The sequence below is a fragment of the Hipposideros armiger genome, unplaced genomic scaffold (assembly GCF_001890085.2).
Source record: "Hipposideros armiger isolate ML-2016 unplaced genomic scaffold, ASM189008v1 scaffold_14, whole genome shotgun sequence".
Taxonomy (NCBI): Eukaryota; Metazoa; Chordata; class Mammalia; order Chiroptera; family Hipposideridae; genus Hipposideros; species Hipposideros armiger.
Window position 1 is genome coordinate 3368400 of NW_017731364.1, and position 12402 is coordinate 3380801.

Here is a 12402-nt window from a genome sequence, read left to right on the forward strand (position 1 = left end):
CTCCCTCATCTGTCTTCCCTGTGGTCTCCGGTACTGTTAGTTCCTCTGGTCCTGGTGCTGGTTGCTGATGCTGGCTTCCTTTGTACTGAACAATTAATTGTACAGCCATGGGAACAAGGGCGACTATCAAAGCAAACAAATGCATAGAATTAAACAAAAAGTGTGCTTCACTGGTTTCTGATCCTGTCTTTTCCTAAAGGTAATGGTTGTGTCCTGATGTCTGCCATTACAAATCTCAGCATTTGCCAAAACTTTAGGGAAACGAAGACTTTACATGATGGAGTTTCCTGCGAGAGAAAATGGGATGGGCAAAGCTGGTTTCTGTGGCTTTTTCATTAGACGCATCCACAGAAAGAAGACTCATCATTTCCTTCTGTTTTACAACCTCTTCTTAATTATTGTCAGTCTGGACATGCACTCTACTTCTTCCCTGTGGCTTTCCTGCTGCCCTTTTTTTTTTTTTTAAGATTTTATTGGGGAATTGGGGGAGAGGAACAGACAAGTTGCTGTCCTTTTGTTCTTCAGTCTAGTTGTAGAGGATGTCGCCTCACTGACCCATGTTGGTATGATCATTGCGCTCTTCCAGGCTGAAGCAGATGGGTTGCTGCCCATTGGACAGCTGGTAACGCCGGCTGCCGGCCGCTCACGCTGGCTGCCAGCCACTCACGGTAGCTCACGGCAGCCCACTGCCCTCCTGCCCATCTTACAGCTACTCCTCTGTTATTAGTAACCTCACTGTAAAGTGAGCAAAGAGGGAAAAGGTGAAAATGAAAATCTGGCTTCCAAAAAATAATATTGGTAAGACCCCTGAGAGTGGTGAGCTAAAACACCATTTTTAGATTGTCAGATTTTCATCCAATCCTGATTCCCATTGGCAAGGGGAATTGAAAGTCCGCAACATGTACAAACATATACGACACAGAACATTTAAATCCATTTATTTGGGCAATCACCTTGCCTTGAAACTCACAACTGATAAGGCATATTGTTGCAAATCATGGGGGAGGAGGGAGAGAACCTAAGGATCCTGTGAAGGGCAGAAGGTTCGCACTTGCCATAGTGTGGACAGCTTCCTTGTCTCCCTACTGACCACTAATCCAGACCGCCAAGAGCCACGGATTTCAAAGTCCAGTTAGCCTCCTCCTCGTCCCCACCCTCATTATCAAGCTTCCTTTAAAGCAACGCATCTTTATAAATGAAGTCCCTGTAGTGTTTTTTGGATCATACTATGTCCAAAAACAATGCTTGGGAATGCATTCTTCCCAAGAATGAGTATTCCCAAGAATTCATGTAATCATGTAAAATTCAATGTAAAAAAGAATTCATGTAAAATTTAATCGTGGCCTAGATTAAAGCCTTGGCAAGACTGTTGACGAAGCCAAATCAAAACCCAGCAGATCATACCCAAGGGGGATAGTTCTGGTAGGAAATGATGAGTTAGTTACTCCTATAGGCTACAGAATCCCATAGCTGGTCAGTTTAGGTGCCAAGGTCCTTCTGTCCTTGGAAGCATTAACCCAAGTCGGTGATAATTCAATACTGCAGCTGTAGGATGCAGTGACAGCTAGATAATTAAAATACAGCACAACATAGTAACCCAAAACCAAGCTTTTGGATTAAAAGATAAAATATAATTATTCCTGTTATTCTCAGCAAATGCAAATTCAAAAACATTCAGAGGGGACACTGGCTAATATCTGAGCACACTGAGTCCATTCTCCTAGCAGCAGGATGGAGAAAGGATTTCACACAGAAAGGAGATTAGAAAATGTACTGATGGTCATTTGGTTCAGGTGATTCAAGGGCTCTGCCCTGTCCAGATGGGTAAGAGTTTCTCCATAACATACAGAGCTTGCTCCATTCATATTTAATAGGCTGTTTGCAATCAGCTTGTCAGGACATGCAACCAAGAGGAAATGTGACATGATAACATCAGTGCATCTGAACAAAGAGCATCACAGAAACCACGGCGTTGGAGCTGTCTGTGGGAGTTCTAAGCAGTCTGTCAGCTTCTTTCCCTTAGTTCATGGAAGAGGTAGGTCATCAGCAAAAAACACACAGAAGAAACACTCCTCAAGACAGTAACAAGATGAAGAGTGATGTCAGTGACGTGGGCTCACATGTCATCATGTACACGAACATCATACACCACGGACTTAACGGAAGAACACGGGTCACAACAGCCTGTCACTTTGCAAGAGGCACTCTGGACGAGTCAGCATCCTCTCCAGAGGCAGCTCAGGGCTTGGCAAGAGGCAAAGACAACAGATTATCCTGAGTTCCTTGTTATTCAATAAAATATAAACAGGACTTTCTAGGTGGCCATCCATTTCACAGGGCTGCTAAACCAAGGCTGATTTGAGAACCTCCTATAATTCACCTTTTAGGGCACTGTTGTCCTTGATGACAAGACACTGCACACAGATGAAGTGTCCAAATCACCTGTTGAGGGGAATTAGGAAACAATGAGGGGCTGGAGAGGACCACACCCATTACACAAATAAGCAATAGAGTCCAGGGATACAGCAACCAAAAAATCCACATCACGTGCCCTTTCTACTATTTAGATGATTGGCGTTGCTTGTTCCATTCAAATGCAGGTCTTTCTGACTAAATTTTTTAATGAGGGTTCCAGGAACTAAGGCCACCAGAGCAATGGCCAACAGCTTCAGAACAGTTTCCCAGGAGAAAAGAGCATCCAGAGAGGTCAGGGTTGACAGGATGGAGCCTGTCTGCACACAGATGAAGTTGTAGGGGATCAAACCTGGGAGAAGAAAAGGGGAAGAGCCTGTTACAGGGGGGCGGGTAAAGGAAGAACGACCTTTCAGGAACGTCACCAGGAACTCACAACAACGACCCCAGGTCTGTTTTTTTCCCCAACTCCTAACCACTAAACATATTACCCCTTTCCCTTCTTCTTTTCCCTTTTTTCTCTTCTTTCTTCACTTCCCACAAATACCTGCCTTGTTCAACAAAAGGACTTGAGATGGTTTACAAAAATATATACACTACAATAAGATTAAAACAAATTTAAAAAAATTTTTACCAGGAAAAATGAGTGAAGAAGAATAAAATCAGGGAGTGCAGTTAGGACAAAATATGCATACGGTTAACAAAAATGCATTTGCTAGAGGCGGGCCCCAAAGAGCCAAGTGAAGAGGAGCACCAGCATTATGAAATTTACAGTTTGTTTTCAGAACATTAAAAACAAGCAAGTTTCTTAGAAGTACTACTTTTCATGTTCTATCCTGTTTCTAAGAGGTCATCCCATTCAGTGGATCCCAAAAGCCTGAGTGGTGCCTAGACAGGCTGGTGGCGTAACAACACTCTGGTGCAGCTGACAAAGCACCCCCTCAGGCTCCACCCTAGATTCTGGTTCCCTGGGTCAGCTGGAGCCCCAGGAGCCTGCATTTTAAAAGCCTCTCCCCTCCCCACCCCGAGATTCTGACTGCTTTGGGACCCCCTGACACCCCACTCCTCTTCTATAGATGATGCCTCAAGGTCGCACAGCTTGTCAGAGTGGGGCCTGGAAACCTGGTCCCCAGAGTGTCCAAGCTTTGTGCCTCCTAGGTTACAACAGGCTGCCAACGGAGGTACTAAGGCACTTTGCCTGAACGCTGATGTGACCAGAATTGGCTGTGGTCAAGTTTGCTTCAGTTTGAAAGCTCAATTTCTCCCAAGAATACCCTATTAATAGCAGCTGCTCAAACCCAGATTGTTATGTTTGGCCCAGAAGCCCTAAGTATTCTTTCCCTCTGTGCTCTAAAAAAGGTTTAAAAGAGGCAATCCCTGCCTGAGGCTTAAAGAGGATGCTTTGGAGAAAATAACAGTCACTGATTTTACAGGAAGTGAGCACTTTACCATTTTGATAAAGGTCAACCAAGGCCCATACTTTGACAAACACTGCTCTAGTCACAGCCCCTCCTCTGGCCAGGTGGCCTATTGAAGGTAAGTGGCTTGCTGAAGGTCAGCAATTGTCAAAAGGCAAGAAGGAACTTCACTGGTACCAGCTCTTCCTAAGGCAGATCTTAATCAAAACAGGGACCAAAGACAGAAAGGAAGTCCTTTGCTCCGGTCCTTCCTTCTGCCCACATACCCTCACTCCAACCCTGCTTTTCCTGCTAGCATTTACTGCGCACCCACTATGGGCTAAGCTATGTGTTTACAGATTACTTTTGCAATCCCAGTACCTAGCACAGGCTTGGCACACAGCAGGCACGAATCACAGTTGTGGAATGAACAATCCTATTTTTTCCAAAAGTATTTTTACAGGGTTTCTGGTTCAAGCCTGAGTAGATTTGAAATCAGCATTTTTGGTAATAAGCCCTGAAGACGCTCTTCATGAGCCTGCGCTGGCAGAGGCGGCACCTGCTAACCCAGGACAGTCCCCCAGCATGACAGCTCTAAAGACGCAATTACTCCACCAACTTCTTACCGATAAGAACAGAGAAGAAGAACTGCACGATGGGAATGTTCAGAATCGGGGCTGAGAGGTTCAAGAACCAGTTTGGCGTCATGGGGAAAAGTCTCAAAAACAGTAAGAAAAAAAACAAGCTGTTTCTGTTCTCCTCCACCTGTAGCCAAAAAAGACAAAGTCATTAAGAAACGAAGAGTCTCCAGATATTGAAAACCTGTTGGTGCCAGGCACCGTTCTAGAAACTTTACATATTCTGTTTCCGAATCTTCCAACAACCCTCTAGGGTAGAGACCATTTTCCTCGTTTTTAACACAGAGGTAGCTGAGGCTCAGAGAAGTCAGAAATTTGCCCAAAGTCACAGAGCCGCTAATAACAGAGCTGGGACTTGATCCCAGGTCTGAGCCTCCTGACGACATCAAAAGAACGCCTAGGGCCTCAGGAAGTACTGCAGAGGAGCCGTGTGGGAAATGCCTGCCCCTCACTCCCCTCGGGGCCATGAGGTGACTCTCTGGGGCCCAGCACTCGGATGTGCCCCCTCCCCTTACCTTCTTCTGCAGCAAGGCCACTTTATTGGGAAAGTAGGAGACCACCAGTTGTTTGCCAAACATACTGGAGAGCAGATAGCAGCATGTGGCACCCGCCGAGGTCAACACACAGCACAGCAGAAGCCCCAGCCAAGGCCCAAACAACGCGCCAGCTAAAACATTCTGCAAAGAAAACAAATTCTCAGCCTCCAGAACATCTGGCAGCAACCAGTCACCTTGTCCTGGAGCCCAAAGGTCATAGGTTCCCTCCACCCTCCCAGCCAAAACCTAACTCTCATTTTAAAGAAGTGAATGAAAAGTGATGAAAGCGCTGAGAACTACAACCCTGGCTTTGGTCTCTCCACCTTGAAAGCAGGGATGAGGATGAAAACCTCAGAGGGCAGGAGAGAATTAAATGGGAAAATAGGGATACACAGCACCCAGCCTGCCATGTAGGCTGTGATAGGTCCTGCAAACACTTCTCGGTGCTCGGATAAGGCAGAAATGAAACTTACAAGTTATTTTTACCACTTTAAATGAACACAAACCATGAATTTTCCCCAGTGAGACCACACAAGTTATATACAACATTTTGTTTCTTTGCTTTTTGCTGGAATTGCATCTATGTGGTATGCTAATACTGGGGGTTCCATACTGACTAGAGCTCTAGCTGACACTCAAAAAAAAAATCTTAGATGAACAAAAGTGGAAAAGTGAACCAATAGATCCTAAATGTAGTTTGGCTGGTAGACATCATCCTACCAAACATGGGATCCAACAGAGAAAGTAAAAGGGGACCCTGGAAGTGAGATGGTGAGGATCAGCTGAGCACCTACTATATTTTAAGTGCTGACTACATGTATTATTTAACCCTCATTATGACCTTGGGTCCTATGATCTCCTTATCCTATTCTATGGGTGAGAGATTAAGTATCATGCCCAAGGTCACACGAGGCAGGGATGGGATTCACCCCCGTGACAGCTGGCTCTCTGCTGTGAAAAGGGATCAGCTCAAGAGGGAAGGCAGGTACAGGGCAACCCCAATGAGTCAGCCCTTGACCTCAGGCACCAAACACTTCTCCTGTCTCTCTTGGCATGGACACGTATGCTTTCCTTCCAGTTTCCAACAAAGAAACTGCTTACACAGATCCAGCCTGAGCCTGAAACAGAGAAAAGATGCTGGGCCAGGAGAGAAAGGCAGGACAGGAGGAAGCTTTCAGGGTTTCCTGCTCCATCACTCAATCATTCAACAAGGGCTAAGGGCCACTGTGTACCAGGCACCATTATCATGCCGGCGCCTCTATACAAGTTTCATTTAGTCCTCCCATGCGACAACGGTAGGGGGTTAATAGGAGTACCCCCATTTTAGAGATGAGGAAACAGGGTTGGAGAAGTTAAATGACTTGCCCATGGTTACACAGCTGGGATCCAAACCCACCCCACATCTTAACATATACATACATTTACATGAACCAGCTTAAGATGCTGCTGGGAGGAGAGCAGAGATTATTCTATATAACCTGAGATGGCAACTCATGAGAAGCATCCAATAGGCAGAGCACAAGCTCAGGTCCAACACTGTGGCTCCACAGGGGCCGCCTGAAAAAGCGAAATGACTTGTCCTCTCCACACCTGGGATACTCTAAAGCCTAATATCACCACAAACAACTTGTGTTTGTTCATCAAACACTTAAGAAGGCACTTCCCTGCAGCCAGGCAAGGAATACAAAGGCTGAGAATAAGGAACAGGCCCTGCCCTCAAGGAACTCACAGACTAGTGAAGAAAACAGATTTTTAAAAAATCAAAATGCAGAACATTACAGGAGCTCTGAGGAGAAAAACCTGACCTAGCCCGGGACATGTGTGTCTCTCTCAAGGACAGCGCTCCGTAGCTCTCAATGCCTTAGAAACAAAAGCAGCATACCTGAGAGGAAAGGCAGACCCTAGAGCTGGGTGGACATGGGTTCAGACCCCAGCCCTACCCACTCCTCGCCTTGTACCTTGCACAGTTACTTAACTTCTCACCACTTGTTTCCTTATCTGTAAAATGTGGATAACAATGTCTACATTATAAGGCTGTTGGGAGAATTAAATAAGGTCATGAAGGTAAAGCAACTAGGACAGTGCCTGCCACAGGGGAAGCTGTCAACGAATGGAGCCCGAGGAGCCTGTCCTCTGGACTGTGTGATTTGAAGCTTCAGGGCCCCTCTATAAAGACAGAAGGTGGCTTCCTGACAGGCACAGAAGGGCAGGGAACTGACCAGGAAGCTGGAGCCGGGGATGGCAAAGCACTGTTTGTAGAGGTAGGCACTGCAGAAGAGCAGGAACACGTAGGCCTGGTGCTCCTTCCGGTAATCTCGAAGGACCTCGGAGAGCTCCCGCAGCTCGGCCAGGTCAGAGGGGAACCATAGTGACCTGGGGATTTGGAAAAGCAGATGGAAACATGAGTCCAGATCAACCTAGTACCTACGAAAGTCACTGTGCTATCGTCTTTCCAAAGTAGGTTTATAAATGTGCCCATCATCTGCTCTGCTGAGAACACACACATAATGGGAGCCCTGGATGATGGGTGACCTGATACAACACAGCAGAGCAGTCAGAAGAGCCCTGGTTTGGAAGCAAGAGACCTGGGTTAGCATCTGAACGCTGCTATTATACAGCTGTGTCATCCTGGGCTAGTCCCTGGGCCACAGTTACGTTTTCGGAAAAATGAGGGTTGGTGTCAGATAATCACTTAGTTCCCTTTTAGCTCTCAGGTTTTATGATCTATTCTTCAGAGGCAAATGGATGAATTTCCAGGCAAGCACTAAACGTCCTAAATTGCCTTCCTTTCAAGGAACACCCCTCCCCCACAAGCTTTAGGCCAAGGACAATTCAAACTTCACACTGTACTTGCGTTACTAGGTAAAACTACTGTTTTATCAGACACTAACAAGCCAATTAAAGGCCCTTCAGGAAAGCATATCTGTCCCACACCGTAAACATAACCTTCTTGATAACATGTCAGGCTTAAACCAACCCTTTCAAAGAGCCTGCTTCTTTTTTTTCATCCTGTTCTTTATCTGGTCCTCCGTGCACTCTGAATCCTGTACAAGGGTTACAGTGTAAAGGCTATTTTGCCTCTGCCATCTGAACAATCCTCGAATCCATCAGCGATCAATTATGAGCAAAACCTCCTAGTTCTCATCAGAATGTTTCTCTTAGCGTATCTGACACCCACCGCAAAGCCTTCTCAGCTAAAGCAAAAGAATACAGTAGCTTAAAACAATTGTCCTAATATTCAAATGTTAGTAACATCCCTGATAATGCAATGCTGTGCCAGGCACTCCCACCAACTTTTTACACATACAGTATGCGGCACTCACGACAAACCAGCCTGGTAGGTATTAATTATACCGCCTCCTGCCTCACCCAGTCGGTATCGAGAAGGGGAAAGGTAAAAAGCCAGGAAGAGGGGCGGGTCCCATCATTAATTCGTGAATAATTTCAAGTTGTCCAGGCAACGTTTCTCCTGAAGCCCGAATACCTTCCAGTCCCAAAGGCAGACCTAAGTGAGACGGGATGGAGAGGTGGACGGAGGGTAGCTGAGAGCAGTCGTGAAGAAAGGGCTACGGGTTCTCACAGAGGAGGGTCTGCTGCAAATGGGGGTGATGGCTGAGCCTGGGAAAGCGAAGGGACCGCGAACCGAGAGGCGCGCTACAGGCTCCGCCCCGGGTAAGGCTCGCGTTTCCCTCCGCAAATCGCCGCCCCAAAGGCACCGACCGCGCACCCAGGCTGCACATCAGCGCGGCCGGCAGCACGCAGGTCCCAGCCAGGGCCGGACCCGGCTTCCTGCCCGAGGCCGTGTAGACGCGGCCCGGATACCAGACCCCGATGTCCAGTCCTAGAGCTGAGCCCCAAATCCCGGGTCCCGACGCTCTCGATCGGGGAACCCGAGTCTCGGAGTCCAGACCCCATGCTCGAACCTCGCTTCCCTTCCTCTGACCCCGAACCCCGGTCCCCACCACGCACCTGCCTCCCGTCTCCTCGGCGGAGCCCAGTGTCGGCCCGCGGGGCAGTCGCGTCGACAGCAAGTACAGGGCGAAGGTGCAGCCAGCGAAGATCACGAGCAGGCAGAGCAGGGGGCGCATGTCGGCGCCCCGCAGCCGGACCCGCCCGACCAGGGAGGAGCCTGGAGTCAGCCCCCAGGGGACCACCCGGCGCTCGGACCGAGCCAGCGGAATGTGTTCGCGGACGGACCGAGGCGGGGCCTGCGCCAAGCCCCGCCCCCAGACCCAGGCCCCGCCCCGCCCCCCGCCTGGACTCTGCTGTCTGTGCCCTTGGGTACAGATTCCAACTGAAACCTGTCTTCCATCCCCCTCTGCGTGTGCCTGTCCTCCTTCCGTCTATCTTTTTCTACGTTTATCTCTGTTTATCTTTTTCTACGGTTCTCTGTTTCTTTCTCCACTTATTTGCAGGCTTTCTCCCAGGCGTTGGGAGATCCAGAGACGAATCATGAGCCCTACCCACAACGAACTTGCAGTCTAGTGGTCAAGACAGTCTTGTCCCCACCCAGCTGTAACACAAAGAAAATGTAGCCAGGGTAGAACCAGAGGCTCCATTCAAGTATGGTGAGATAGTCGCAGTGACCACGGAAATTATCTTTTACTGATGCGTACAGTAATATGCCCATTATCCGTAATCTTCACAACAATCCTGCAGGGTTCGTCTTCTTGCCTTTATTTAGCAGATGAAAACTGAGTCTCAGAAAGATTGACATCCTCCAAAAGAGAGCCAGGATTAGAATTCAAGTCAACATGAGTCCTAAGCTAGTCCTACACTGCGTGGATTCATGGAGGAGGTGGGGTTTGAGTTTACCTTAAAGGATGAGCAAGATTTCCACAAGAGAGAGAAGGGAGAGGGTGAGGTGGGGGTCCAAGTAAGGCCAGAGTCCAGTCAAGTAAGGTGTATGAGAAATGAGTGAGAAGTTGGGGACAAACTGGAAAGCATTGAAAAGCAGGCTAAGGAATTGGATTGTTAAATATTGTACAGGGTGCAACACCAGCAGAGGTGGTTAAGCAAAAGAATGATTTAGGGGCTGGTCGAGTGCCGTGTTGGTTAAGAGTTGGCTTAGGACTCCAGCACTGAGCAGCAGGGCCCTGGTTTGGATCCCACATGAGGGCCAGTGACACTGCACTTTCTACAGCTAAGATGGTGAACAACAGCTCAACCTGGAGCTGAGGTGCCTTGAGTCTTGGGCAATGGCGTAGGCTGCAATGGAGCTGCAGTGGGCTGCCATGAGCTACTGTGAGTGGCTGGCAGCCACCGTGAGCTGCCAAGAGCCTCCGTGAGCAGCCGTCCAGTGGCCGGCGATCGATCTGCCTCACCCAGGAACAGCGCAATGATAATACCAACATGGGCCAGTGAAGCAACGTCCTCCACAACTAGACTGAAGAACAAAAGGACAGCAACTTGTCTGTTCCCCTTCCCCAATTCCCCAATAAAATCTTTTTTTTTTAATGATTCAGTTCCCATTTTAGGATGTTTGCTCTGGCAGATGATTAAAATACATTCTGAGTTGATAACTGCAACTATCCTGGTGAGAAGGGATGCAGGCCTGAGCCAGGACAACAGTAGTGGGAATGAAGGGAGGAAAATGGACAGACTGGTAGGAGCTGAATTGGTAGCACATGACTGATTAAATAGAGAGGACTCCAAAATGTAACAAGCCTGACCAACAGAGAGAAAGCATCCTTCTCATATCATTCAAAGTACTTTGGGGGCCAAATAGGGAGTACCTGCCAGAATTCAAAGTGTGCAAGGTCTTCGCAATTCCATGTCCAGGAATTTAACCTATAGGATGCCCATAGATAGACAAAGATATATGTTCAAGGGTATCCTCTCAGCTTTGTTTGGATATTAAGAGATTAGGAACAACCCCAGGCCCATCAGTTGGGGACTAGTGAGGTTCATTATGGTATATTCACAAATAGAACACTAAGTAGCTTCCTAAAAGGTGGTGACTCAATATATTCTGATACAGTGCAATGGCCAGATAGATGACTAAGATACAAATTAAACAAGTACAGTGTTAGAATAGATACTGACTCATTTGTAAGGCAAAAACTGATACACTTTATCTTTTCAAAATACTGAAGTATTTATGAATGAAATGATTTAATATCTGGGATTTGCATGAAAATAATAGAATGGGAGTTTGTGGGAAGGGATATAAATAAAACAAGATTGTCCATTGACTTGATCATTGTTGAAGCTGGATGATGGGCACATGGAGGTGGATTTTATACCATTTTCTCTATTTCTGTATGTTTGGAATTTTTTATTTTAGAAAATGGGGGGAAATGATCTCAACCCTCCATTTTCTTTTTCTGCCTTCAAATCCTCCATTCCAGCTGAACATGCACCATATTAGTTCATGCCTCTGACAACACTCTTCCCTGCATCTGGCAATCTTCTCTGCCTGGAAAATCCCTACTCTTTCATCAACACCCAGAGCAATTGTGACTTCCTCTAAGAAGCCTTCTCAAGCTCCTATAGTTGGAAATTTTGTTCCTTCTCTATGCTTGGGGCTCCCTGTGAAGTGTCTCTGTTCCTATTATTGCAAATACTATGCCCCAGTTTCATTATTCATCACCCCAGTAGACAGTGAACATTTCCATAAGTGAGACAATGTCTCATCTATCTTTTGTCTGTTCCAATCCTTAGCCCTGTGCTTGGCTTATAATTGGCACCCAATAAATGTTTGTTAAATGAATAGGTCAGGTCTATCGAAGAAATGACTAGTTGGTTTGGTACATGTTGATTTTAAGAAGTCAAAGAAATATAGGAGGAAAGTGAATGAGAAACTAGTGTTATGGAGCCTGTGCCAGGAGTGTGCTGGGGCAAGGGACAGAGTAGTGACCAAGAAAGCAAGGCTCCTAGTCTCAAGGACTTTACTTTCCCTTTGGTTAGGGGATAGCATGGAGTGAGAAATAAGTATAGAACATGATAAGTGCCATGGAGGAAATAAACATAGCACAGCTTATTCTACTCCAGAGAAGCAAGTATCAGTATCCCATTTATAGATGAGTAGATGAGCATGTTCAGATGACGTCACTTTGCCAAGTCCACAGCTGTGAGTGCTGAACAGGACTCAAGCCCTTGTCTGCCCCTCCTGAGCCCGTGCTCTTTCCTCTGCCCTGTACTGCCTCTCAGCAAGCTGGTGAACATGAAGAGACTTGAAATGAAGGGAGGGGGAATGGTCTCCTAGGGAGACCATGACGGGGAAAGCAACAGCAGCTGCCAATGAGTGCTTAGTACACTCCAGACCCCACAGTAAGCATTTTACAGGCACGAATGTATTTATTCCATATAAGAACCAATTCTCCTGGCCCTCATGAAACAGGGACTCTTAACAGCCCCCACTTTACAGCCAAGGAAATGGAAACTTAGGAAGAGTTAAGTCAACAGATGTCACATACC

At 47.0% G+C, this 12402-nt stretch overlaps 1 protein-coding gene across 1 annotated transcript; it reads right to left on the minus strand.

Moving 5' to 3' along the window:
• Positions 1 to 922: 922 nt before the first annotated feature.
• On the minus strand, positions 923 to 9210 carry TMEM41A (transmembrane protein 41A). The gene is made up of 5 exons (XM_019667662.1): positions 8953 to 9210; positions 7203 to 7356; positions 4963 to 5124; positions 4436 to 4574; positions 923 to 2764 (listed from the first exon to the last, which is right to left on the minus strand). The coding sequence occupies exons 1-5, from the start codon at positions 9069 to 9071 to the stop codon at positions 2544 to 2546; spliced, it is 795 nt and encodes a 264-aa protein (XP_019523207.1). The 5' UTR covers positions 9072 to 9210; the 3' UTR covers positions 923 to 2543.
• Between the last annotated feature and the right edge of the window lie 3192 nt (positions 9211 to 12402).

Bases quoted from the DNA above. Each gene is read 5' to 3' on its own strand.
- TMEM41A (XM_019667662.1), bottom strand. From the start codon at position 9,071: ATGCGCCCCCTGCTCTGCCTGCTCGTGATCTTCGCTGGCTGCACCTTC. The intron at 7,357-8,952 runs GTGCGTGGTGGG...CCAAATCCCCAG, and splicing joins GCCGAGGAGACGGGAGGCAG to GTCACTATGGTTCCCCTCTG. The intron at 2,765-4,435 runs GTAAGAAGTTGG...TTCTTCTCCCAG, and splicing joins CTTCTTCTCTGTTCTTATCG to GTTTGATCCCCTACAACTTC.